General features: G+C 53.2%; 2 protein-coding genes across 5 annotated transcripts in view; one reads left to right on the top strand and one right to left on the bottom strand.

The window, feature by feature from the left end:
- Positions 1-993: 993 nt before the first annotated feature.
- LOC311632005 (inter-alpha-trypsin inhibitor heavy chain H4-like) lies at positions 994-16,138 on the bottom strand. The gene is made up of 24 exons (XM_084902950.1): positions 15,991-16,138; positions 14,605-14,765; positions 13,621-13,725; positions 13,338-13,500; positions 13,092-13,202; positions 12,459-12,587; positions 11,654-11,770; positions 11,225-11,393; positions 11,014-11,139; positions 10,665-10,846; positions 10,403-10,588; positions 8,183-8,322; positions 7,769-7,923; positions 7,436-7,450; positions 7,137-7,190; positions 6,933-6,986; positions 6,569-6,703; positions 6,033-6,062; positions 5,785-5,811; positions 5,577-5,696; positions 4,647-4,821; positions 2,870-3,024; positions 2,652-2,748; positions 994-2,228 (listed from the first exon to the last, which is right to left on the bottom strand). Exons 1-24 carry the CDS (start codon positions 16,078-16,080, stop codon positions 2,159-2,161), a joined length of 2,766 nt encoding a protein of 921 aa, XP_084759076.1. The 5' UTR covers positions 16,081-16,138; the 3' UTR covers positions 994-2,158.
- A 5,389-nt stretch (positions 16,139-21,527) lies between these two features.
- Positions 21,528-27,604, top strand: part of LOC311632002 (inter-alpha-trypsin inhibitor heavy chain H3-like) — a 43,479-nt gene continuing 37,402 nt past the window's right edge. For 3 of the 4 annotated variants that reach the window (XR_014796684.1, XM_084902943.1, XM_084902944.1), the window contains exons 1-9: positions 21,528-21,662; positions 22,289-22,309; positions 23,808-23,974; positions 24,057-24,161; positions 24,475-24,637; positions 25,199-25,312; positions 26,336-26,461; positions 26,740-26,856; positions 27,333-27,501. Coding sequence is in view for 3 of the 4 variants with exons in the window: in XM_084902943.1 (XP_084759069.1) it covers positions 21,570-21,662; positions 22,289-22,309; positions 23,808-23,974; positions 24,057-24,161; positions 24,475-24,637; positions 25,199-25,312; positions 26,336-26,461; positions 26,740-26,856; positions 27,333-27,501 (1,075 nt within the window). In the remaining variant the exon portion in view is untranslated. The remainder of the gene's footprint in view (positions 21,663-22,288; positions 22,310-23,807; positions 23,975-24,056; positions 24,162-24,474; positions 24,638-25,198; positions 25,313-26,335; positions 26,462-26,739; positions 26,857-27,332; positions 27,502-27,604) is intronic. The other variant, XM_084902942.1, reaches the window with a different exon arrangement.

Genomic DNA, 27,604 nt, shown 5'->3' with positions numbered 1-27,604 from the left:
GAGTCCCTCTGGGATCCTTGCAGCCCCTGGTCGTTCTTGGGTGGCAGCTGTCACTCAGGCACTGTCTGTCATGGTGCCCACAGCACTCTGCCCAGGGCCTGGCCCAAGGAGGTGCTGGAAAGCACTCAGTGAACAAAACAATGAAGGGCATGGACCTACTTCCAATTGTTCACAGAAGACACCTGCCCTGCTGCTGGGCCAGAAAGTCACTCTGACTCCTCTGCTGTCGTACAACCCCCAAGCCCAGCCCAGGCAGAGGTGTCCCAGAGGGTGAGCTTTGTGTGGGCCCCGTCTCTCTTCTTGGTAGGTGTGTCAGAGGTGGCCTCACAGCAAGTCCAACAGAGGCACCAAGGCAGCTCTCTCTTCTCACAGCAACAGCCTGAGACCCCTGCCAGCCAACCAGGGCAGAGGGAGAGGCAGATGGAGTGTGGTTGTGTCTTTGGAAACCTGCTGCTGGCTCCCACCTATGGGCCTCTCTTCTGACCCCTCTAGAGAGACTCACTCAGTAAACACCCTATAGAGCTCAAGAGCTGGGAAAAGGCTTTCCCTGATGATCTGCTTTGCTTCCTCTTAACAAGCAAATGAGCTCCTTTTCTGCTTTCCTCTGGCTGTGGGGAAGCTCAGAGCAAAGTTTTGTGCTGCAGCTTCAACACTAGGGTGTCCCCAACTGAAACCCCATCACTACTCGGCTCTTGTCTTATTCCCATGGGCTTTGTTTAAAAAAAAAGTGTGTGTGATTTAAAATCCTCACCAAGAATATGTTTTATCATTCATTTATTTACTTACGTATTTATTTATTTTTAGACAGAGAGGAAGAAAGAGAGAAAGAGAAACATCGATGTCAGAGAGAAACATCAATGGGTTGCCTCCTGCAAGCTCTCCAACTGGAGATCAAAGCCACAATGCAGGTATGTGCTCTTGACTGGGGACTGAACCTGCAACCTTTGGTGTACAGGGTGATGCTCCAAACAACTGAGCTACCTGGGGTATAAATGATTTTAAAAAATATATATTTTATTGATTTTACACAGAGAGGAATTGAGAGGGACAGAGAGTTAGAAACGTCCATGAGAGAGAAACATCGACTAGCTGCCTCCTGCACACCCCCCAATGGGGACGTGCCCACAACCAAGGTACATGCCCTTAACCAGAATCGAACCCGGGACCCTTCAGTCCGCAGGCCGACGCTTTATCCACTGAGCCAAACCGGTCCAGGCTGGGCTATAAATGATTTTTAAGTACACTCTGACTGTGCAGGAATTGGGGCATGGATAGGAGAGGATTTAGAGTTGGGCAACTGGTCACCTCCATGGAACAGACACTTCTCTCCTGGGATGAGGGCCTCATGTCTGTTTCCTGTATTCTAGTGCTAGCTTCTTTCCAGGTGGGGAGCAAACATGTGAACATCAAATTGCATCATGCAAGCCCCATTGGAAAGCTTGCTGAGAACTACTCAGTTCACTTTTGTAAATAGAGATAGGAAGAGTCAAATCTGGTTTTCATGGTCCTGGCCGGTTTGACTCAGTGGATAGAGCATCAACCCAAGGACTAAAGGTCCTGGCTTTGATTCCGGTCAAGGGTATGTATCTTGATTGCAGAGTTGATCCCTGGCCTCAGTCAGGGCATGTGCAGGACACAACCAATCAATGTGTCTCTCTCACACTGATGTCTCTGTGTCTCTCCCCTTCCCATCCACTCTCTCTAAAAATCAATGGAAACTTATCCTCGGGTGAGAATTAACAAATGAAATGACATGACATTTCATTTGTTTTCTGGTCCTGGAGTGGCATACTACATGGGTGGTTCAATCTCTAAATCTTAGTTTCCACCTTATGAAATGAAAGGAGTGGACCAAAAGCTCCTCAGGGACCTATTGGCCACAGGCCTTTGTGGGCTGATCATGGGAAGATTCTAATGTCACATGATGCTAAGTGTTCAGGGGAAGGTTCTACAGCCCTGGTGTTTGGCTGGATGGAATCAGAGACGCCCACTCCCTGATTTACACTACCTTCCTTTATTTGTAATTAGTGGCACTCCCCTCCCCATCACGGCGAGACCCAACAGGGAGCTCTGGTCACAAGATAACAGCCATCTGCACACAGTGGGGTGGCAAGGGGGATGGGGGGTGGATAGGTGGGTATAACTCCTGCCATCAGGACTATAGTTCGACACACCAGCAGGAAATCTCTGTTCCTGGGGTTCCCCCTTGGTAATCCACCTTGAGCTCTCTGAGATGGATAGAGAAGACAGACACATGGGTGGTTAGCAGGTGTGGTGGGAAGAGAGGGAGAGAGCTGGGGATGGGCAAGTGGAAGGTGGGGTTTCAGGGCCCCTTAGAATTCCCTCCAACACAGGCTGACAAGGTCCTGTCACCCAAGGGCACCCAGTTTTCGAGGTTTCAGGGCTCTGCGACTTCAAGGAGTTTGCTAATGCCCCCAACTCACCCTTAGTGATCTCTGGCTGCGGTGTTTGCTGTGGGTCTGAGTTGACCATTTTTGTGGGTCACACTGAGGGCTGGGTCACACACGTCTAAAGCATCAACCTTTCACCTGACTCTCTCTAGATCCCAGGTATGGACAGGGGAGTGGAGGTCCCCAGGGACCAGCTCTCAGCCTCCTAGTCCCAGCCCTGGCCTGTTTGCGTGGAGTCACCTGGTGGCACTGTAGTCAAACCCATGAGTCCTCAGTGTTCGCTTGCTGTCATCTGTGGCATCTGGCGGCCCCCAGAGCACGCCCTGGTAAAAGCGGCCTGAGAGACAAAGGGTGGTCAGTGAGGGATGAAGACACGGGGGCTGGGAGACACACGGCACTGCCTGTGCCCAGGCAGAGGTGGCTGAGGATGCCCTGCGCCGGGGTCATGGGCAGCATACCAAGGATCCCGTCGACGCGGCTGGAGAAGCGGTCAGTGTCCTGCAGAAGCAGCCGCAGCCCCTGCCCAGGGCCGTCCCAGGACAGCAGGCCGATGGTCACTTTGTCTGGGCTGCTGAGCAGCAGGAGCCCTGCCTTGTCCATGGTCATGGTGAGGCTGTGGGGAAACCCAGGCTCCTGAGAGCAAGGTAGGCATGCAGACACCCTCAGGGGACCCTGGCCGGTGGGGTGGGGTGGGGTGGGGTTGGTGGGGCAATCCCTGTTGTGGCCTTGGGTGGGAAGTCCATTACATATTCTGAGCCTCAGTTTTCTCCTCAGCAACTGGGACCAACGTTAATTTAATGATATCTGGTGATCCCAGCATTTCTACAACAAAATAACGGTTCCTTTCCCTCTCTTTTCTTAGATTTGGTTCCGCACAAATTCCTTTGATATGATTCCGGGGGTATCGGACATACTGTGCGAGAGCCACTTTCCCTTAATGATCAGTGTTTACTTGTATGTTTAGCATGTACAAGGGCAAGTCTCTTCTGATTCTATCCCCTTCTTCTTTACTTACAATAATCTCTGACAGGCTTACCTTTTTGGTTCTCTTAGGAATGTTAGGCTCCTTTGAGCAAGTTGAATAAGACCCAGCTGGTACTCTGAGGTTACCTTAAAGGGACCTGCACTAAGTTTCCACTGTCGCCCAGAGACTCACTACAAGGTGTGGTCTGATTTTCTGCCCTGAGATCTTCTGTAGCTCGTGAAAGTGTGTGGAGCCTTTCACTATGACTAAGAGGAGTTCTTTATTTCATCTTCTGCTGTGTATGTATTTGTCAGATAACAGGAAACTTTCTTTCATGAAATGGGGAGATCTTCAGGTGAGCCCTCAGGTTGGCCAGGTGCTCACTCACTTGTCAGGTGGAAACCAGTCTCTTTGTACTCAGCACAGGCTGGGACCAGGAGGGCAGTGGTCCCACAGGGCCTGAGCATCGGCCTCACTCCAGTCCCCTCGTGACTTCTGCACCCAGAGAGCTGCCTCTGAAAGGCTCGATGGTCAAGCAGCCCCGCCCAGGAAGGTCGCCATGCCCCTCCATGACTTGCCAGAAGTTGGGTGGACAGTCTCTCCTCCTCAGAGAGTCAGGAGGATGCTAAGAGACTTTCCTAACCTCCCCCTGGAGCAGTGCCTTCCAACTCCTCACTGTTGTCATCATTCCCTCACCACGGAGACAGCAGCCCTGCGGCATGCCCCGAGGGCACCACCCCTTGTAATGAGCAAAGTGCTCCCTGTCATCTTCCCTCATTGAGTCTCTGCTTAGCCTCTAACTCAGGCTTGGGGTGATTCTCATCAGGTATGAGAGAGGAAACTGAGGCTAAGAGGGTCTAAGCAGCCTGCCCAGGATCACACACAAGTAGCAGCAGTGTGGCTCCAACCCACATTGTTCCCTGTGTAGGAGAGTGCCCCGGGTTAGGTGTCAACATTCTGATGGAGAAGCCCACAACTGGTCCCCCTCGATGTGCCAGGACACCCAGACCTGCATGTGTGGTGGCCAATGAAAGGTCTGTGGGGTGGATGTTTGATTGTAAGGGTCAGTGCTCAGGGGCATGACCGTGGGTGCCCCCCACCCCCCGAGAAAAAGAGGTATGGTTCTGTCCAACAGGTGGAGGCAGCCAATAGCAGTGGACTCATTCTCTGCCCAAGCACTTCATCCCCAAGCCTGTGGCCTCAGGCCACCGGTCAGCACTGTCACTAATGTAGCCTGAGACATCACCGCTGGTACCCAGCCTGTGGCTTACCCAGGCATCACCACAAACAGCGTCTCCTTCCATTTGTACTCAGAGCTTCTTCGGCCCCTAGTCACGACCACATGCTCAGGGGACACACGGACCTGTAGCTGGGGATTCTTGAAAGTCACCTTGATCCAGGAGAACTGGGCCTTCTGCATCTTATACTCCCCAGTCACCTCGAGACCTGAGAGAGCCCAGAGCAGAGGTCAGAGGCATGGGCTGGCTGGGCAGTGGCCTGCACAGGAGGTGCTCTCTGATTATGTCCCCCAGGACTGTCCTTCACCAGCCCCCTCCTCACTGCCCTGCCCCCAGCATTCCCTCACACTGGAGTCTGGTTTCCACAATCTTTTCTCTCATTCCTTGGTTGCATTTGACTATGGAAGGACCACAAATCCTCAGTGATGGACAGGTTCAGATGAGCCCTCTGAGAAGGGAGATCGTGTCTGAATCCAGGAACCTTTAGAAAGCGCTGTAGAGTGCCTGGCCCTGAGCTAGGTGCCATGGCCAAGACGGAGTTGGAAAATCAGTGGTCCCTGCCCTCAAGGAGCAAAGAGACTTTAGGCCTGGTGTGTGGATGTGGGAGACTCTGTGTGAGCATACCTGAGTGCTGTATGTCCCCATGTCTGACATGACACCTCAGCTCAACCAGTATGACCGTTCTTTCTGTTCAGCACTCTCCCTCCTCTTGCCATTCCCCTATTCCATACTCTCTAAGGTCCCACTACTATCTTTCAGGGCTCTGGGCTTCTGCCAACCTCTGCCTCTCCCTAGATAACCCCTGCTTCTCTGCCAAGGAGCAGTCACTGCTGTGTGACCCTGTGCAGCCTCATATGCCCCTCCCTCAGCCTGGCCTCCCCTTCTGGGCTTTTGCCTCTAGGTTGCTTTGGGCACTGCCTGCCTGCAGAGGGTTTCTCTGGAAGGTGACTGTTCAGGCCTCACCTTGGTCAGGGTCTGAGAGCAGGCGTAATGATGGCCCCGGGGTGCGCTTGATGTCCACGCAGACCTGGTCCACGCTCTGCCCCGGCAGAGGCAGGATGACAGTGGGAGCCTGGATGGGGGCTGGGGCAGCAGATATGGTTGCTGGGGCAGATAAAACAATCTGGAGGGCAGCGAGGGGAAGGGGGGCAGAGGAGGGCAGGCAACTTACCTGGTGGTGGAGCTGTAGGGCTTGTTTCTGAAAGAAAAAGTCTTTGTTTAGGCATGCCCTTTCTCAGAGTTGGGGGCCGGGCCAATGGAAGGATGGGATAGTGTATGGTTGTGGCCAGGGTTCCTTCACCACTTCAACATTGAGAAACCATGTAACAGGTTTCAAGAGATCCCCAGGGTTCTCCCTACCCAGGGACTCCCTGCTCTAGGGCCATAGTCAACTTCAGGGGATCTGCTCTGGGGGCCTACCTTTCATTGTGTCATGCAGGTCAAAATCCACTATAATAGGACCATCAGTGGAGATAGAAGCCAGTACAGGAATGGCCAGAAACGGAAAGGGAGAAGGACGTCAGGATTCAGAGCATTCAGCATCTCCTCCTCCAGCCATCACTGCCACCTGCCGCGCCACCAATCTCCAGCCTGGAACCCCTGCCCACATACACCCAACCCAGGAGAGCACACTTTAGGAAAACACTGAGGAGACAGGGTCCAGCTGGTGTTGTGGGTGGGTCTCAATCCAGCCTGGAGATCAGAAACAGATCATCGGGCCACTCATGGCTTTGGGAATGGTGGGAGCCTTCCCTTTCTAGAAGGTACCATGCTGAGCCAGCCTCCAGAGTGTAATGGGTCTGGTTCAGTGAAATACGTGACACACTACTTCATGTCAAGCCCCACAGCAACTGTCCCTGGACTGTGTCCAGCCCTGAGCGGGGTGCTTGCTCCCATCCAACTCTACAGGCAGGCTTACCTATCCCCTTGAGGAAATGAGTCAGAAAGTGGCTTACCTATTCCGTGCTTTAGGATCGAGTACCGATCAATAGTATAGTCTAGATAAGGATGAATAGCAACACGACCCAATCCAGGTGGTCCTGCTCTCTCGCCGGGAGAATCATAAACTTGAGCGTGCATGGAAACTCCTGCTTTAGAAACATTGACACCTGCAGTCTTTGCTCAAGCAAAGTCATGGGTCCCCACCGCCAGGGCTCTGGGACCCACCCCGGGAGATGGATGTAGAGAGGACAGATGGCTCCTTTCCCCACACCCACTACTCTGAGAGCCTCTCCCCCTACAGCCCGGAGAAACTCAAAGCTGGGAAAAGGAACCCTTCTTGAACTCCTCCCCGCTGGGATATCGGTCACTTCAAACTACCTTGTCCCCTGAGGTTTCTTCTGCCGCTAACAACAGGTCCTGCATGGCTGCCTCCTAATCAAACACACTGAACTGAGACCCAGCCCAGCCACCAGCCAGGTGAGCCAAGCAAGCCACTCACCCAGACTCAGGGCAGAGCCCAGCCTGTGGCCAGGGTCCAGGTTCTGTCAATCTCCCCTCCCACTACCTCCCCTGCTTAGATACCTGGTAATTTGGGCCCTGTGTGTCCCATGGCTCGATGTCTGAAGACAGTGCGACCTGGAAATCAGAGAGACCTGGGTGTGCATCCGGCTGGATGGGGACTGTGCCCCTAGCGCCCAGGACAGCCAATGTCTGAGTGAACAGGTGTCTAAAGCACCCATGTGCTTGGGCAGACAAAGCCCCCTCCTGGCAGCAGGCTGGGCTGGAGAGGCCCTGGCCAGCAACTTCGTGAGACTGGGGTCCGAGGTCCTGATACAGCCACCCATCACCAATGCCAGCCTTTGAAGGTATTAGGCCCTTACCTGATGGAACCTTTTCTGGATAAAACAAAAAGAAAAGAGAGAGAAAGTGAGTGAGAGAGGGAGAGAGATACCATCAGGGTACTTTTCATACATTTGAAGTGCTTATTTAAACGTTGCTTCCCAACCCCAATACTACACAGCTGCAGTGCATTTGGGAGGGTCAGGAGACATGGCCTCAGTTTCCTCAACAATGCAATGGGATGCATTTTCTGGGGTCGTGGGAGTGTGAGTGGCAGGGTTAGGGTCTTGGTCAGGATGTGGGGGAGGGGCTGGGGAGAAGACTGGGTCCAAACTCTGCTGCCACAGAGGCTAGGAGCCCACTCTCACACCCACCACTTTCCACAGGCTTCTCAGCAACTTGAGACTGTTCTTGGCCTTCTGGTTTGGTGACCACCATGGACGTGAGGGGGGTGACAAAGCTATAGTTGAGCGACAAGCCCAGAGCTTGCTTCTCCAGGGCCTTCTTATCAGCATCGGATGCGGAAACCCTGCAGGAAGAGAGAATCAGAGGCCCAGCTGGTCACAAGATGCCTAGCTCCATTCTGCCTCCCTTCCAGACCCTTGGGGATGGGGTCTGGGATCCCTACTGGGAGAGTCTGGAGCTCAGACACCACACCATGAACCCCCTCTCTGCATACGTAGGAGATGCTCAGGCCGCCTTTGCTGTCCCACCCATGAGGATCTTGGGAAGACAATGAGGCCGTGTGTGGCCGCCCCAGCAGGCCCGTGGCGGTAGAGGCCACCCACATTCGCTCCAGCAGTTGATGGATGGTCAGGTACGCCCAGAGTCTCTCCATGAAGCCGTGGAAGATGTACTTGGGCCTTCGGAACTCCTCCTCCTGTTCTGCCACCTGGGACTCCACTTGGAAGGTGATGTTCTCCGTGGGCTGGAAAGAGGGGCCAAGCCAGGGGGCAGCAGTGAGGGCCTGAAGCCTGCACCTGGCCTGGTACATCTCAGCTTTCCATGAGAAACCTAGTTGGGACTGGGCAGGTTTCACGAATAGGCTGTCACAACTGCATTCCCTTTGAATATGTGGGGAACAGGGAGGGAGTTTAGGGCTGTAAGGGGCTCAGCCACAGAGCCTCCAAGGATGAGAAGGACGTGGATAGAAGGATAGAAACTATCACAGGTGCAAAGCCAGGAATCCAGATCACATGCAGCTTTTGGGAACAAGGAAAATGAGGATGGGATCTGGGCCCCAGGCCAGTGCAGAAGCAGCAGCAAATGCAGTTTAAAGCAGAAAGGGTCCCAAGAGGGCTCACCCCAAAGATGGAGACTCTGGGGACAGAGAGTCAAGTGCCTTCCCCAGCAGTCATGGCAGAGTTGGAAAGAAAACTAAGGCTTTAATAGGGTTTGGACCCCATGTACTCTATTAAGCTGCCCCTTGACCAAGCTGGTCCCTTTTGCTGAGACCGGGCACTGTGTCCAAAGATGTGCCCAAGTTTCAGGTGGACTGCTGCTTCCTTTCTCAGGGTGGGGCCTTCTGGTCTCAGGCTGACCTGGACAGCAGCCTGGGACGTGGGGCCTGCGGGCAGAGGAACTCCAGCCTTTCCTGTCACAATTCCCCGGTGGCCAAAAGCCTTGGCAATGTGGATCAGACCCCAACCCCTCTGCTAGAGATGCCCTCCTCTGTCTCTCACCAGAGCCGGGCCTCCCACACCTTTGTCACCTGCAGGCCACCTGCACAAATGCCCTATCCACCTGCACAGCTATCTATTTGATGCTTTTCCTTAAGTGAACTTTAAGTAGACTAACACTCTCCACTTGGCCTCGTCCCAAGCAATACGACCAGGGAAGTTGTACATTTGAGGTTGGAGTTGCATTTCTCAGGAGATACATTAGGATAAATAAGTAGTTATTCAAACAAAGGCATGTGTGATACCCCCTAGTCACCCTGGGTTCCGCACTTTGGGAACTCCCAGCCTCCAGGACAACACCAGCAGCTAACATGTGTGGAATGTTTCCCTGGGCCACAGGTTAATCCCACGGCAGTCTCATAAGGTGGTAAGATGACCAATTCTCCTTTTCACACGGTAGGAAACGGAGGCATGGGGAGATTATGTGGAATCCCCAGGCCTCACCCCTCGGACGTGGCAAAGAGGGGTGGATGCCAGGCTTCTGGTCAGCTGAATGCACTGCTCATTGTGACACGTGCTACTTCTCTGAGACTCAGTCCTGGTCGCAGCGTGCCCGCCTGCCATGCATGCCTGAAACATTCCTCCATCACTTCACCATCTGGTTCTGCTGCCTCCTACTCATCCCACAGTGGCAGCTGAGTCCTGTCCAGGAAGCTCTCCCTGACCTCCATGTCATGTTGGGGCTCCAGTGCTGCTCCCAAGTCCATGGGTTCATCCTCTCAGGGTCACCCCAGCCTCTGGGTCTTTCCTTGTGTGATGATTTACCCAATGCCTCTCCCATGAGGGCAGTATCCCTAGGGCCCAGGTATGTCCTGGGTCACAGCAGGTGCTCAGACTCTCTTTGTGGAATGAGGGGTCCCCTGTGGCACAGAGGTAGGGGCAACTGGGAAAGGAGAGGGCACCATGTGATGAGCTGGGGTGAGTCTTGCTTGGGCTGCAATGGGCCCCAGGGCACGTTGGACCCCAGTCTGCTCATCTGTGAAGTGGAAGGGATGCTAAAAGCAATCTCAGAGGGCTGGTGGAGGACAGAGGGGATGTCAAACCCGGTGCCCAAGGGCACAGCAGTAGCAACATAGACTGACTACGGAGTGCCTGCCATGTGCAGGCAAGCTAGGTGCTCTCAGGAGAATCAGGACATTATCTCATTGGACCCCACCCCACACACACCAGCTATGCAGTGGGGACTGAGGTCATCCATGGTGGCAGGGGGCACTTTGGAACTTGCCCAAAGGCAGTTGGCTGGAGTCTGACAGGGCTGGAGTTTGAACCTAGCCCCTCTGAATGCCTGCTGCACCCACGCTTCCACACCAGGAATCCATCCACACTCACCAGCTTCCCGCTGACTTGGGCTGAGAGCACCTCAGGGCTCTGGGCCTGGAGCTTCCCGGCCACGACCATCTCGGAGCCCTTGAAGAACAGCCGGAAGTTGTCCTGCGTGACCTCCTCCACGGCATTGTTTGGGTACATGAAGGTCACTGCGGTCAGCAGGGGATTGGCCACCTCCTGGTAGAAGTCCTGCAGAGTGGGGGGTGTCACCAGGGCCGGGCAGGGTCATCCCAGACTCACCCAGCCCTCAGGGGGAGGCTGGCACCTGCAGCTGCAGGGCAGAGTCCGAGTCCTCGTAGATGCGCCGAGCCAGGCCGCCGTTGTCCAGCGCCAGCTTCTCCAGGAAGGCGTAGCTGACGTCGAAGCCAAAGCCCAGGCAGAAGAGGCTGTACTGACCGCCTATGGCCTCCTGCACATTCTTCTGGATCTTGCTGGGGTTGGTCTCGCCTGGACCCAGCGTTTTGGGGCAGGGGTGAGAAAACAGGGATTTGCTCAGGGGATATTTGGAATCTCAGAGCCAGAGAGGCCTCAGGGACCCCTCACTTCCCTTGAACCACTTGCAGCCCCAGTGATGCCCCCTGGGCAGTGTGCCCTGGAGTTGCGCTGTGCCTCACCTACAGTGGGGTCGCCATCAGTGAGGAGGAGGAGAAGGGACACGCTCCCTGAGGGCAGCTGCTCCTCCCGGGTGGCTGTCTCCAGCAGCTGCACGGCCATCAGCATCGCATCGTTGATATTGGTTCCTGAGGGACACACTCTCTCAGGATGCCGCTCAGGTGGGGTTCGTGTTTGGGGGTCCCCATCCTGCAGGGCTGCTCTGGTGCTCACCTCCCTGGGCCTTGAGGGTTTTAGCATATTTCTTGGCCTCCTCCACATTCTGGGTCGAAGCTGGCACCAGAGATGGCTTCCACTGGGTTGCCTCCCTGCTGAAGGTAATGAGGTTGAAGTGGTCTTCGGGCCTGAGGTCCTCTAGGATCTTGATGAGGGCTTCCCGAGTCTGGTCAGGGGAAGGGGAAACAAGGTGGGTATTTCAGGGGTCCTCCTTGGGGGCTCATGTGCCCTTGGGCGGCACCCCCAGGCCCACACCTGCAGTGGGAACATGGTGAAGGCTCCAGTGTCAGGAGCAGCTCTGACCTCGGTCTCTGGAAGCCTCCTACCCGGGAAGATGGAGGGGGGAGGGTCTGCCTGCTAGACCAGAGCTGACGGTGTGAGGCAGCTGAGAGTTTTCAGGGCCCTGCCCTGGCCTATGGTACCCACCTGCCGGATTTTCTTGCCCATCATGGAGCCACTGGTGTCAATGACGAAGATCACATTCTTGGGTATCATGGACAGACCCTCTGGGGCAAAGTAGTGCACAAAGTAGCCATTCTCGATCTATGACCAGAGTGAGACACACCCCAGCTGATGAGAGCTGCAGTCCTGCCCTGCCCTGTCCCACCCCACCTCCTCACCCCAAATCCCCGGGTCCCATCCTCTTTTCATTTAAGCTCCTCAGTCACAGTCCTACTGCTAACCTCCTCTAGTCCATGACATCTTTTTTTCCTTTAAAACTTTATAGGTGAAAGTATTACAGATGTCCCAGTTTTTCCCCATTGGCATCTTCTAGTCTGCCATCCCCCTCCAGTCCTATACCACCCTATTGTCTGTGTCCACGGCTTATGCACATATGCATACAAGTCCTTTGGTTGGACTCTTCCCACTCACACCCCCCACCCCCACATTCCTCACCATGTCTTAGGACTCAGTGGAGCTACTCTTTTGCTGAAAACTTCCCTGCTATGCACGACCCACTAGAACTCTACTTTGCCTGCTATTTGTTTGAATAGCTGAGGCAGTTGAGAGGTAATAAACCTTCTTTAGCAGATGAAACTTTTCTGCTTCCGAAAGGGAATTCCTTCAGGGACAGCAGAACTAAACTGTGTGTTTTCTGTCTGTTGCCCTTGGTGCACAGTGACCAGCAGGAGCCGTTTTTTTTTTTGGCTTTTTTTCTCCAACAGCCAGGCTTAGGCTCCAAAGGATGGAGGATTTCCTGGATATACTGCTCTCCCTGAAGCCCACGCACCTGAAGGGAGCCTCCAGAGAGGGTGTGGTTCACATCATAGCGGACGATGAAGTCGCCATCCACCACTGTGTCCTCTTGCTCTGCAGACTTCTGTTGCTGGGACAGCGTCGGCTTGAATCGGATGTGCGCCTGGAGGAACGACCGACTGGGCTGATGTTGGGGAGCAGTGAGGTCATACTCACACTCCTCACCCCATCTGAGAATCACCCAGGATGAGAATTCCACCTTATGTCAAATGCCAGGGATCTTTCTCTCAGGTTGGGCTGTCAGGTGGGCGGCCTCAGTACAGAGGATGGGTGTGAGCGAGGAGCCTCTGCTCCGGAGCCATGCCAGCAGAGCCTGGGCTCAGGATGTGTGTGATCCAGCCTCCAACCTTCCCCCTGGTCCTGGGACTCTCAGGTCAGTGTCCTCTGCCCGGAGCCCCAAAACTCAGGTGCAAACCAGCGCCCGCCCTTCTCTCTAGGCCTTGCCCTCCTCATCTGCCACATGTCAGTGTGGACATTGATACCTCAAAAGCTCGCCAGCTGAGAAATACTGCCCAATTGTCCCGCTCTCTGCAGATCCAGCTCATCCGGCTGGCCTGAAGACAGGCCCCTCGGTACCCACACTTCCCACCCACTGTGGCAGGCCCACCTTGGTCTGGTTCTGTGAGACGGTAAGGGCGTCTACAAGCTCATTGGTCATGAAGGTGCTCTCTGTCTCCAGAAAGCTGATGCCCTGAGGCTCGAAGATGTGAATGTCCATCTGGAAGAAGAAATGGGTCACGGGGTTAGGCAGGAGCCAGGCCTGGCCCTCGCAGGAGGCAGAGGGGGCCTGAGGGCCACCCTGGGCAGCCCAGAGTCCCCTAGGAGGCTCCTGGGAGGAGGCAGCTCTGGGTACCTGCAGGTGCTTGACCAGCTGCCGGGGCTGGACTTTCAGCAGCAGCTCATACACTCCCAGACGCCGCTTGAGCAACTCCTCGTACACCAGCTCAAAGGTGATCTTGGCAGCGGGAGCCACGCTGACCGATACCTGGAACTGCTCCATCTTTCTCCCAGCTGCCCTGGGGGAGGAGGGCATCCAGACCAGGGAGGGTATGGACACTGGAGGCAGAAGCAGGACTAAAGGCAGGGACAACTTCTGCCCCACCCTACTGGGGTCTCCCACACCCCCTTGGGCTCACTTGACGAGGCCAGCGCTCTCCCCCCTGGCCACGGCTGCACTATACTGCTCCTGGGCTGCATCCTTCTCCTTGATGTTTCCTGGGTAGGTCACACCGTCGATGATCCTGGGGCGGGAGAGTGGGTGCTGTTCATAGTCTGGTGGTGGGATGGGGGAACTCTCTCTAATCACCTCCTCCTCCAGGGAGCCTGTCTGTGACTTGCTGTGACTCCTGGTAGAGTGACTCCAACCTTTATCAGATCTCACCCATCTATTATGCGCCTACTGTGTACAAGACTGTGCAGGAGCCTGGGTAAGGGCGGGCAGCCTCTGCAAGGTGTGCCAGGCCTCCATCTACCCTGAGGCACGCACAACCTAAGAGAATATTCTTTTTACTGAATGGACAGGAGAGAAAGGTTGCAAAGGAGGCAGGGCTGCGCTGAGTCCTGGTCTCTCTTCTCCCTTCTGCTCTGGCCCCACATTCCAACTGCCCCTGTCCCTCACAGACTGTCCCAGAAGAACCTGCCTACCACCAGCAAGTGCTTTCTGAGCTGTGTGTGCACCCAGCCCTGGGGCCAGCTCTGTGGGGCAGGCTGAGGAGTAGGGAGATGCCAGGCTCCCCGGCCAGTGGTAGACACAGGGCTAAAAGGCTCGAACCCTCTTCCCACCAGCACAGGGCAGGGAGGAATGCAGAGGTTGGTGGAGCGAGGGGTGAAAGGAGGAAGGGATGGAGGGACAAATGTGATATGGATGAAGATGGAGGGAGGGATGGGGATGGAGGAAGAGATAGGAGGAAGGGAGAGCTGGAAGGATGAAAAAAGAGAGTGGGGGATGGCTGTAACATCTCTGAGAATAAGTTCCTGATAAAGCCTCTGGTTCCCTGTGCTGCCTGCAGATGCACACAACCTCATGTCAGGAGGAAGTCCTCTCTCCTGAGGGGCATGAGGGGAGGGGATGGCAGTGCTGGATGGAGTGGGGACGCAGAGGCAGGCGGGAAGGCACTTACATGGAGAAGTTGGTGATGAAGGCTTTCTTGGGCAGCTCTATCTGGAAGGTGGCCTCCTGCATGGAATCTGCTTTGTTGACCACCCTGCTGGTGATGACCGTGTGGGCAAACCGGGAGGAGACCTTGGAGTCCACAGTGAGGCTATAGATGTCGATGGCATTCTGGAGCAGTGAAGGAGGAGTGGGGGAACTGTCTCAATGACAGCCATGCCTGTATCAATGCTCTTCCAGAGCCTGGCATTGACCTAGGGCCCAAACCAAGCCTGGCCCAACCCCCACTGACCATGGATGGCTCAGGCAAAACCCTGTGAGGCATTTCACATGTGGATCTTTCTCTCAAATAAGAGGTAGCTCTGTGCTCCATTCCCCAACCTACACTGACAGGGGCAGGGGCCATACAGGGGGTGGAAGGTGTAGCAAGAGCCCCAATGTGTCTGGAAGTGGACTCTTACTTATCCTGGACCTTGTTGGGATCAGGAAGCTCACGGGCATGGCTCTGAACAGTGTAAGGGCAGCAAACAAGTCCTTTGAATTCTGGCGACCAGAAATGGAGGAACACAGCTCCTGCCACTCACCCACAGGGACTTCCAGGAGCTGGGAGAATCTGGAGGAACCAAGGTCCAGTCTCTAAGAGCTGGGAATGTTCTTTGCCCCCTTTCCCTGCACCCATCCTCCATCCCCAGTTGCCTGCCTTGCAGCACAGGCTCTGACCCTGTGAAGACGGTCAGTCCCCATAGGTCACTGACCCAGGCACTTGCTCTTTGACCCAGGTCTAAGGTTCACATACGCTCACATAAGAAGCCTTACACATCTCCTGCCAGCCTGTATACGACACACTATGTGTACATGCCAGCTCCGTTCACCTGCACACGCAGCCTAGCAGAAGTGGGTATCTGGCTGATTGCCTTGTTACACACTTGAGTGTCTGCTCTGTGCCAGGCACGGTACTAAGCACTTCATAGTGTTACAGGTTCCATTTCCACAACAAACCTCCAAAAAGGATCTATTATTATCCTGCTTCACAGATGAGTAAAGGGTGACAGGAAGCATCAATACCTTGAGGCCATTCAGCCAGGGAGTGGGCGAGCTGTGCTCAACATCCTCACTCCTACCTCCCCCCACTGCCGGCCTCCAGGTGCAACTTGCTAACCTGCAGTTCCCCACCTGGAACATGGGAGTAGGATCACCCCTTCTAGCAAGCAGGGAGAGGAGAGGGAGAGTCTATAAAGCCCTGGGGACATGCCTGGTGGAGGATCAGCACCATATTTTTGCATACACACAGATCTGTGCTCATTCGCACACTCACCATCACACAGGCTCTCACTCATTCACCAGCTCATACCACTCACACTCTGGTGCGCACACAGGTGCCCGAGGCACCCGCTACCTTTTGGGCATGGGTGGTCTGGAGGACAGCCAGCAGCGGCAACAGGACCAGCAGGATGGCACTTTCGCGGGCAGAGGCTGGAGGCTTCATTTTGACTCCAGTGCCTGGCAGGCTGCTTCTGAACTTTAGAGAAAGAGGGGAATGAATTAGTAACCTTCTTGCTGCTCCGCCCCTCCGGGGGCAGGTTCCGGTAAAATGGGATCTACAAGCCAAAACCTGCAGTGGACTCAGATAAGCAGGCCAACTGCAAATGTCCTGTGGACCTTGGATGGGGGTAGACACATGTACAATAAGTCCTAGTGTCATCAGGATAGGTTCTTGGAAACTGTAACTTTAAGTGAAATGAGCTCAGTTCCTGTGGCATATTTCTGGTTTCAAAAACATCACCAAACTTCTAAAAAAAAAAAAAAAAAACCAAAAAAAAAACAACAACAAAAACTCAAAATTTTTAAGTCAGTGTGAGCTATATATATATTTAAGAAAAATTCATAAAGATAGGTTAAGATCATGCTTTTCCAACATACTTATTCCAGTTTAGGGTTTCTGATGCCCAAAACCTCTACCAGCAGCTCAGGGTGTAAGACCCCAACCTGGATGGGACACCGTCCATTGAAGATCAACCTTCCATACACCCACATTAGACTGGAATGATGGAGACACACAGGCTTATCTCACATGCACATCTTTGGGATGTGGGAGGAAACCATGCAGAAAACCCACAAAGACATGGGGAGGACATGTAAACTCCATACAATGGTCACCTCTAGGAATCGAGTTTTTCTTCATCAACATTATAAATCAAAGAGGTTGAATAAAACGACCTTAATCGAGGACCTGCTACACTAGGAATGGCAGGCTCAGGTGGGAGCTAAGTATAGGCATACCTTCTGAAAGGTCTAGAACCTTCCCAGGTCACCATTACTTTTTACACCAGTTGGTCCACCAACAAGTGCCCTGGGGCCTGGGGACACAACTAGGAGCTAGCCCACTCTCCATAAGCCCAGCCTGGAGGAGACAGGTATGGCTGGCAAGAGGAGTGTGGGGGCAGCTACCGGGAGAAAGGAGCCTGCAGGCCAGGTTGGTGTGACTGGGCAGTGTGGCCCTACAAGCCCTGAGCACTTCTTGGGGTGTCTGAGAGGAGCAAGATCTGCTGGGGTCAAGGCAGGGTGGATCTGCCTTATTTCTGGGGTGAGAGAGGCTGGACCCAGGAGACCCCTTCTCTTTACTGGAGTCTCAGGCTGCTATTCAGGCCCCATTAATCTAGTCAGGACTCTGGCTTAAACTCCAGCAAGGCCCCAACACAAGACCTGCACTTTGGCAACACAAACCGAGAGCCAAAAAGGTGCCCAGCCTTATGGCCCAGAAGCCTCCCTCAGGTGACTTTACTGAACGAGAGGAACAAACAAGAAGGGACAGAGCTCCTGAAGGGGGCTAGTCAGTTTGCTGGCCTGTACACAGGGGTGACCTACATGGAGGCAGTCATGCCAAGGGATTCCATGAGTCATGGATTGAAGGAGAAAGGGCAGATGGCTTCTCTGTCAGCACACCAAGGCAGTGCCTTACCTGGGATAGGATTACCAATGATTTTAGATTTTCCTTTAATACAGTTGAAATTGAGAGAAACCAAGATGGCAACATAGGTTAGCACCTAAACTACAACTAAAAGACAGAATGGACATCATCCAGAATACAGGAAAGCTGGCTGAATGAAAAATCTACGACTAGAAGGAAAGAGAAAAGCTCACAGAGAATCAAAAGAGCTGTAAAGGGCTGAGGTATGGCGACACGTGGGCAGAGAGGAAAGGCAGCTGAGTGCCTGCCTGGCTTTCTCCGACAGGAAGGAGAAAGAAGTTCCCAATTGCACTGAACCCCAGTTCCGGTGGAGTCCCTGGAGATCCAGGCTCTTATGGGGGAGTCTGGACAGAAACTCAGGGGAGGTGCGAAAGGCAGAGATCTGGAGTTGTTCGGACAAGTGTGCGAAGAGAGGACTGACTGCTGAGTGTGTTGCTGGCTTTCTCTAGCAGGTGGGAAATGGAAACTTCCCACCGCTGAACTCCAGTTCCAGGTGAGACTCTGGGAACACGATTCATGGGGGAGAAACTGGACTGTCTGGAAGCAGGCAAAACTCGAGGGTGGCTTACTCTTAGAGATGCTTGCAGCAATTACTGAGGGACACTAAAACCCAGGGGCCTCATAGGACAGGGCTGATGGGAAGCCAAGACTGTCTGCTCAGCCTTGAGACTCCACCCCATCCAAGCTGAGCCAAGAGGCTTTTGCAATTTTTCAAGTCTTGTCTCATAAGGCTGTCTCCAGCACAAAAGTTCTCCCCGTGTAGACACAGCTGATCCTCACAGCCAACTGGCCTGTCAGTGATACCAACAACAGTCAATACTAACTACAACAAGGTTGTACACACAGTCCACAAAAGGGTGCACTAAGAGTGTCCACCTCAGGTAACTGGGGAGGCCGAACCCCTGAGCCATATAGGACACCTAGCGCACAAAGCTACCCTATCAATTCAGGGAAGCAGCGAAAATGTGGAGAAAAAGAACAGATCACAAAATGAAAGAAATGGAGGAAAACAAACAAGTGGGTATAGATTTCAAAACCATGGTTATAAGGTTTTTCAAGAATGTCCTGGAAAAGGCCGATAAATTTTGAGAGACCCTCGAGGATATGAAAAAGGACTAACTAGAAATTATACATACACTGGCTGAAATAAATAATATTATAAAGAGACCCAACAGCAGACTAGAGGAATCCAAGAATCAAGTCAAAGATTTGAAATATAAAGAAGCAAAGGACACTCAAAGGGAAAAGCTAAAAGAAAAAATAATCCAAAAAGTTGAAGATAGTTTAAGAAGCCTCTGGGACAACTTCAAGTATACGAACTTCAGAATTATGGGGGCTCCAGAAGAAGAGAGAGAGCAAGATACTGAAAACCTATTTGGAGAAATAATGACTGAAAACATCCCCCACCTGGTGAAAGTAATAGACTTACAAGTCCAGGAAGCGCACAGAACCCCAAACAAAAGGAACCCAAAGAGGACCACACCAAGACACATCATAATTAAAATGCCAAGAGCAAAAGACAAAGAGAATATTAAAAGCAGCAAGAGAAAAACAGTTAGTTACCTACAAGGGAGCACCCATCCGATTGTCAGTTGATTTCTTAACAGAAACTATGCAGGCCAGAAGGGAGTGGCAAGAAATATTCAAAGTGATGAATAGCAAGAACCTACAACTAAGATCACTGTACCCAGCAAAGTTATCATTCAGAATTGAAGGGCAGATAAAGAGTTTCACAGACAAGAAAAAGCTAAAGGAGTTCATCACCACCAAACCAGTATTATATGAAATCTTTTTAAAAAAATATATTTTATTGATTTTATACAGAGAGGAAGGGAGAGAGATAGAGAGTTAGAAACATCGATGAGAGAGAGTCATCGATCAGCTGCCTCTTGCACACCCCCTACTGGGGATATGCCCGCAACCAAGGTACATGCCCTTGACCGGAATCGAACCCGGGACTCTTCAGTCCCCAAGCCGACGCTCTATCCATTGAGCCAAACCGGTCCCGGCGCAGTATTATATGAAATCTTGAAGAAGAAAAAGAAGAAGAAGAAGAAGAAGAAGAAGAAGAAGAAGAAGAAGCAGCAGAAGCAGAAGAAAAAGAAGAAGAAGGAAAAGAAGAAGAAGAAGAAAAAGAAGAAGAAGAAGAAGAAGAAGAAGAAGAAGAAGAAGAAGAAGAAGAAGAAGAAGAAGAAGAAGAAGAAGAAGGTAAAGATAAAAATGATGAACAACAAATACATATCTATCAACAAATGAACCCAAAAATCAAGTGAATTAAAAATCTGAGGAACAGAATACACTGGTGAATATAATAGAATCAGTGGCATAGAAGGAAGTGGACTGATAACTCTCAGGGGAAAAGGGGTGTGAGGGTGTGGGAAGACACTGGATGGAAATCATACACCTATGGATGAGGACAGTGTGGGGAGGGGATATAAGGGCAGAGGGTGGGATGGGAACTGGGTAGAGGGGAGCTATGGGGGGAAAAAGGAGAAAAAATTGTAAGAATCTGAACAATAAAGATTTATTAAATTTAAAAAAGTTGAAATGCTTTTTATAAAACAATTGGTTTTAGAGGAAGGGAGGCAGGGAAAGAGGGAGGGTTGGAGAGAAAGAAAGGAATGAAAGAGACATCAATTTGAGAGAGAAACATGTACTGGCTGCCTCCTACAGTCTCCCACACCAGGTATCAAACCCACCAGCTTTTGATGACTCTGTACCTTTTTTTTTTTTTTTAATATATTTTATTGATTTTTCACAGAGAGGAAGAGAGAGATAGAGAGTTAGAAACATCGATGAGAGAGAATCATCGATCAGCTGCCTCCTGCACACCCCTTACTGGGGATGTGCCCATAACCAAGGTACATGCCCTTGACCGGAATCGAACCCGGGACCTTTCAGTCCGCAGGCCGACGCTCTATCCACTGAGCCAAACCGGTCCTGGATGTACCTCTTTTTTAACCCTCACCTGAGGACATGTTTTCAGTGATTTTCAGAGAGAGGAAGGGAGAATGGGAGAGAGGGACACATTGATCTGTTGTCTCCTACAAGTACCCCAACTGGGGATCAAACCTGAAACCCAGGTATGTGCCCTGACCAGGAACCGAACCCACAATCTTTTGGTATATAGATGATGCTCCAACCAACTCAGCCTCCCTGCCAGGAGGGGAATTGACTCTTTAAGAGGCTGAAGGCAGCTGAGTCACTGGCCAGGCCCTTGAAACTCAGGACTGAATATGACATGGCCTGGCTCTTCTGGAGTCCAGAGTCTAGAGGCCAGAATCAGTTCTCAACATGCAAACCTCATCACTGGGTAACAATGCAGCAAGCTGCCCGTGATCAGCCAGGAGATGAAAGAGGAAGGCTACGGAGGACACAGAAGGCACAGAGATGAGAGATGGCATGTGCAGACTAGGGGAGGACATGGCAGTGTGTGGAGAAAAAGTTCAGAGAAGCAAGTTGGAACCAGGTCACAGAGAGAGTTGGACCACAGGACTTGGGGTTCACCCATTCCCTGGGGCCATGAGAACCAGAGAAGGATATGAGCAAGGGCTGCAGCCATGGAAATGAGAGTCTTAGAGTGATGGGTCTGGTTCGGCGCCCTGGCTGCCTTGAGCCGGGGGAGGGGACTGTGATCCAAGGGCCATACCAGCGGTGCGGGTACGAGGCAATGAGGCTGAGAGATTTAGGCTATTTGCTCTAAATGTGACTCCACACCTTGTCACCATTGTCCCTACCCAGGGAGGCCCAGGGCTCATCTGCCAGCACATGGCTTCCGCTTACACCAGGACTCCATGTCCCCCAGCCGCTGGGAGTGAAGTTCACATGCTGTTGACAATACCCATGGGGCCCTTTGCTTCAGGCAAATACAAGCCCTGTTACTCCATCCACACGCTGGCTTCCTGGACAAATTCCGCCTCCCACTCCACCCACACTGCTGGAGGCCACTGACCCCACCGGTCAGCTGGCTCATATAAAGACCATGGGCCAGGCCTGCGAGCTCAGCGATGGCGTCTGCTCGGTGGCCCTGCCTCCTTGTGGCCCTGCTCTCCAGCTCCGTGGCCTTTGGCTTCCCAAGAAGCCCCTCTGGGCCACGTGAGGTAAGTCTGTCCTCTCTTCACAATCTGGGTCCATCACAGGGCAGGGGTCCCAGCCCGGGTGGTCTTTCACATGGGGAAGGGGAGGTAGAGGGCAGGGTCATGAGCTGCAGGGGACAGGGCTGGGTTTGGGAGGACTGGGCTCCAAACTCACCCTTTGCTTCTGGGCAAGGCTCTGAAATCTCCCTGGGCCTGTTTCCCCACCTGTCAAATGGGTGATACACCACGAACTGCTCACCTCACTGAGCAGCTGTACAGGTCCACCTCTGAGAAAAGGGCAGAGGCGCCTAGGAAGGGCTGGGCTGGGCCTGTGCTGTGCAGTGGTGCGGGTGCTCTGAGAGGAGGCCACATGGACCCGAGTGCAGGGACAGGCAGTGAGCTGAGGTCTGTGCAGCAGGAAAAAAGCCCTGTCCTCTCCATTTGGTAGCCTGAGACCTGCTCTCTCCAGATCTCAGTTTCCCCATCTATTTAGAGCCCTTCCTCCTCTGACCAGGTGGGCCCTACATCCAGAGGCCCATCAAGGGGTATGTGGGGGTCACCACTGAACCCTGGCATCTGCCAACATCCTGCCCCCCATTCACAGTGGCCTTGGCCTTGACCTGACAGTGTGTTTCTCTTTGCTTTTCCAGAAACGCAGCGTCGTGGAAGAGGTGAGGACTTTCCCCGGGGAGGGGGCATGGTGAGGGGGGCAGGGTGGAGCTGGTTGCCCAACAGCTAAAGAGTTGGGCCATAGCACAACCCTGCACAGCTGACACACAGCTCACAGCCCCTACCCTGGCAGACCCCCCAGGAAAGAGTGCCATAGAACCATGCCCCCTGACCACTCCAGATGCAGCCTAGGATGGCCAGAGCACAGTCCTTCTTTCCACAAACACCAAGCGGTTGCTGGTACTGGGCTGGGCAGTGAAAGGCCCTGTCACACCTTCATGGACCATCTTCATACCCAGACGTCTTCCTAGAGTGGCGGTTCTCAACCTCTGGGTCTGACCCCTTTGGGGATCAAATGACCCTTTCTCATGTGTTGCCGAAGATCATGAGAAAACACAGATATTGACACTAGGATCATAACAGTAGCAAAACTAGATTTATGAAGTAGCAATGAAAATAGTTTTGTGGTTGGGGGTCACCACAACATGAGGAATTGTATTAAAAGGTTGCAGCGTTAGGAAGGTTGAGAACCACTGCCCTAGAGACCTCGCTCAGTTCACCCTCTACCCCCAGGAGAAAGAGAATACTGGGGCATGAAGTCCTGCTCCACACTCTCTTGTCAGCACAAGAAATAAATGCCCATTTGGGAGGTAGAATCACCCAATTACCAAAAAGCACAGTAGGAGGTAGAGGGCGAGCTTTCTCAATGGCAGTGTGAAAGGTGAGCAGGAAGAACTGGGACAGGTCTCTGACCGCCGGGGTCAGAGGGGCAGAGACCTGGCTTGGCTGGAGCCCCAGAGTGGAGGTGACAGGATCCACCTGGAGGACCTCAGAGCAGGGGGAACACTGTCCTGAGGGAAAAGGGGAGCACTGGGGGGAGGAGGGGTGGTTACAAGAGAGGGAATAGGGTCAGATTTGTTTTTTTACAAGATCTCACTGGCTACAGGTTGCATGGAAACAGATTACAGGGTTAAGGAGGCCATGTGTAACCCAGACATCGCCATAGAGCTGCCCTCCGTTCACCCTCCCTGCTTCCTGGCTTGCTCCCTCCCCTCGCCCTCTCTTTTTGGCATAATGGGAAGTTCCTCTCATGGTACAAAATTCCCCTTCCTAAGTGACTTCTTGTTGCTAAGCAATGAGGTAGGCTGAGCTAAGGAACCTGTGGGGCCCCGTGAACGGGGAGAAACAAAGGCTGAATCAGACAAGGCCTCTGCCCTCCAAGAAGGCCCTGATCCTCGAGGGGAGAAAGTGCTCAGGAAGGCCAGCCCATGCCCGGGCCACCGGGACTGCCCAGGCGCCCGTCATCAGGACAGTGGTGGCCAGCTGGACAGGGGGATGGAGGAGGCCACGGGGCTTCCATCACGGTTGACTGGGAAGCTTCGCAGGCAGGGCCTTTGGAATCTGTAAAGGGAGTTTGGAAGGGGAGTGGCCAGGTTGAGGACCTCCTTTCCAGGGCCCTGGTTGGCAGGTCACCACTGATCACCATCCCCTCTCCCACAGAAGGCTGGCGACATTGAGGTCTACAGTACCAAGGTCAGCTGCAAGGTGACCTCCCGCTTTGCTCACAATGTTGTCACCACGAGTGCCGTCAACCGGGCAGATGCCGCCAAGGAGGTTTTCTTTGACGTGGAGCTGCCCAAGACCGCTTTCATCACCAACTTCACACTGTGGGTGTCCCCATGGCTGCTGGCTCTGGGCTCTGGATGGGGATTCTGGCCCAGCATGAACCCCCCAACTCTTTCCCTGCAGGACCATCGACGGTGTTACCTACCCTGGTAATGTCAAGGAGAAGGAAGTCGCCAAGAAGCAGTATGAAAAGGCTGTGTCCCAGGGCAAGACAGCTGGTTTGGTCAAGTAAGTTCGGAGCCCCAGGCCTTGGGGAGAATGTCTGGTCTGTAAGGGATGCAAACAACAACAGTAGCAGTCCTTCCTTCTCCTTCTTCTCCTCCTCCTCCTCCTCCTCCTCTTCCTTCAACTTCTCCTCCTCCTCCTCCTTCTTTTTCTTCTTATTGCAAAACATGTCCGTAATTCTTACAACGTTATCCCATTATGATGTTGAGGCTTAGAGTGAGTAGTGTCTCCCTCAAGGGGCTGACTTGAACCCAAGGCTCAGGATGGGTGGGGATGTGCAGTCTGTGGGGCAGTCGCTGTCTTGCACCCCATTCAGGGCCTCTGGGCGGAAGTTGGAGAAATTCACGGTGTCAGTCAATGTGGCTGCGGGCAGCAATGTCACGTTTGAGCTAACCTACGAAGAGCTGCTGAAGAGGAACAAGGGCAAGTACGAGATGTATCTTAAGGTCAAGCCCAAACAACTGGTCAAGGACTTTGAGGTAATCAAACACCTCTGCAGCCCTGCTGAAAATGTGGGCACAGGATGGGAGGTTGGGAAAGGGCCCCTGGGGAGGACCTCGGAGCAAGGTCAAAGTCACAGAAGTCCAGGTCTCACCACTTGGTTGAGGAAGCCTGGGGGAATTACAATGGCTCTGGCCATAGCAACTGGGCCAAGGGGAGGAGGACACTGGACTGGACTGGACTGGACTGGACTAGACTCACCCAGATCTTTGGATGCTGAGCCCTTGGGCAACATCACGAAATGCCTCTGTATAGCTGGTAACTGGTTATAATGGTGCTCTACCTACATGAGATCTGAAATGATTTCATGGTGGAAGTTGGACACCATCTGGCAGGCCATTGGTGAGCTTTGGGGTTAGAGTAGCATTCACAGGCTCTTTGAGACATTTTCTTGGTGGGAGACGTCAGGTATGGCTGTCACAGAGTTGTGCTAGAAGCTGGTCCCTGCACCATCCCTGACCCATCTCTGTGGGCCCTGTCCTAGAGGTTGGCGTCTGTACTATCACTGAGTAACATCGCCTTACCTTTGCACATTGCAGATCCTGGTAGACATCTTTGAGCCCCAGGGCATTAGCATGCTGGATGCTGAGGCCTCATTCATCACTAATGACCTCCTGGAAAGCGCCCTCACCAAGTCCTTCTCAGGGAAAAAGGTGGTATAGATGTTTCTCAGGCCTGGGGGGCAGGGGCAGGAACTCAGACCCTACCAGGACCAGTCTGAGCCCTAGGGCGTGGCTGATGCTAGTGAGCGTGTGTCTATCTGCTGCCTCACTGTCTCCCTGGCCACCTGGGTCAGGAGTGGGGATGCTGGAGGTGGGGGGTGGGGGGCCTTTTGCTGAAGACCACCTGTTGGGGGAACTAACATGCCCCAGCAGCCCTTCCCCAACCCCTCTTCCTGTCCCCCAGTTTCAGAGGGCCAGTAGGGGTGCTTGATTACCTCAAAGTGTTTGTGCTGGAACTGGTATTTGTGTGTGGGGGCGGGACAACTTATAAAGCCCAGTCTCATTCTCCCTTGTGAGGTAAGCAGGAGAGGTAACTGCCCCTGTTTTACAGATAAGGAGACTGAGGCCAGAGGCAGTCAGTTAGATCTGCTGACTCCACACTGAGGGGAGTAGAAGTTGAAGGGGAACTTTATACTCGGTGCTACTGGTTGACCCTGATCCCCAAGGCTCCTACTATTCCAGGGTCTTGCTGACCATGGGCTGTGGATGCATGTATGGAGCACACACTCAGAGGGATGCTGGCTTCTTCAGGGATGTGCCCTCTCCCACCTCCCTGCTTTGCTTACCCCACCCCCCACACACACACTCCTCTTGACACCAACCCATACCACTCAACCTGAAGTTCCTTTCCACATTGCAAAGCTCCCCTCCGTAAGTGGCTTCTCAGTGCTGATGGCCAAGTAGGCTGAACACAGCGAATTAGATGCACGGGGAAAGACAAAGGCTGAGTCAGATAAGCGGGCCACTGTCCGCCAAGTTGCCCCTGCTCTCCGAGGAGAGAGAAGTGCTCAGGAAGTCCAGTGTATGCTGTGTGGTGGCAGGACTCCCGGGTGCCCACCCCCGGGCTTCTCCCTGTGAGGGCTATGCCTCGGCCCCCAAGGCACCCATGGGCCGAGTGCTGCAGTGGGCAGTGCCTGGACAAGCTGAGCAAGATCCTCCATCTCCCTCCTTCAGGGCCATGTGTCCTTCAAGCCCAGCTTGGACCAACAGCGCTCATGCCCAACCTGTGGAGAAACCCTTCTCAACGGAGACTTCATCATAACCTACGATGTGAACAGAGAGTCTCCAGCCAACGTGCAGGTACCTCCCTACGGGCTTCATCAGGCTGGTGGATTGCGCGTCACAGTGGAGTGAGGGCTGGTGCGGGAGGGGCCGCGGCTGCACCCGCCTGGATATTTGGTCCAAGGCCAAGAATCCTGCAGGGCATGGGGGAGGCAGGCGGCCCAGAACGTGTGTGGCAGACTTACCCAAAACGGACACTTTCTTCTCGCCCTGCTAAATGTCAGCTTTTATTTGCAAGAGAAGCCACCGTGTAGTTGCTTCATGGACATGACCACCAGTCTCTCTCCCCTTTGCAGATAGTCAATGGCTACTTTGTGCACTTCTTTGCACCTCAAGGCCTTCCTGTGGTGCCTAAGAATGTGGTCTTCGTGATTGATATCAGCGGCTCCATGGACGGCCAGAAAATAAAGCAGGTACACTCTTCTGTGCAAGTAGGGGTGAGGGGAAGGGTATATATTAATAATAAAAAAAACACCTTACCTGAGGATATGTTTCCAGATTTATAGAGAGAGGGGAAGTCAGGGGGAGAGAAACATGGATGTAAGAGAGAAACATAAATCGGTAGCTTCCTGTAGGTTGAACCTTCAACCTAGGTATGTGCCCTCACCATAAATAAAGCCTGTAGCCTCTTTGGAATACGGGGCACCACTCCAAGCAACTGAGCCACCCAGTCTGGGCGACAGTTTTCTTCTTCCTTTTTTTAAGAATTGGACAAAGCTGATGTTTCCAGTGAAAGAGGGGGAAGGAGAATAGGATTAAAAAGGCAGAAATGCCCACCCCCATTGTTGCAGGCCGCAGGGGCCCCACTGCCAGCCCTGGCTGTGAAGACACCAGGCTGTCTGTGGCTCCCTCTCCCAGCTTCTTGTCTGCCTGTCTTTCTCTTTCCCAGACCAAGGATGCCCTCCTCAAAATCCTGGAGGATATAAAAGAGGAGGACTACCTGAACTTCATCCTGTTTGCTTATGATGTGACCACTTGGAAAGACACTCTAGTTCAAGCCACTCCTGAGAACATCCAGAAGGCCAGGGAGTTTGTGAAGAACATTAGAGCTAATGGAGGTAAGAACAGAGGGGAGAGCAATGTTCTCACTGCCCCTCCCTCTGCCTGAGCAGCTGTTCCCTCCTCCCTGGGGCACAGGCTTGCAGGCCAGGATGGCAGACC

Source organism: Pipistrellus hanaki, assembly GCF_964339955.1.
Source record: "Pipistrellus hanaki genome assembly, chromosome: 13".
NCBI lineage: Eukaryota > Metazoa > Chordata > Mammalia > Chiroptera > Vespertilionidae > Pipistrellus > Pipistrellus hanaki.
This window is presented reverse-complemented; position numbering and strand designations above follow the sequence as displayed.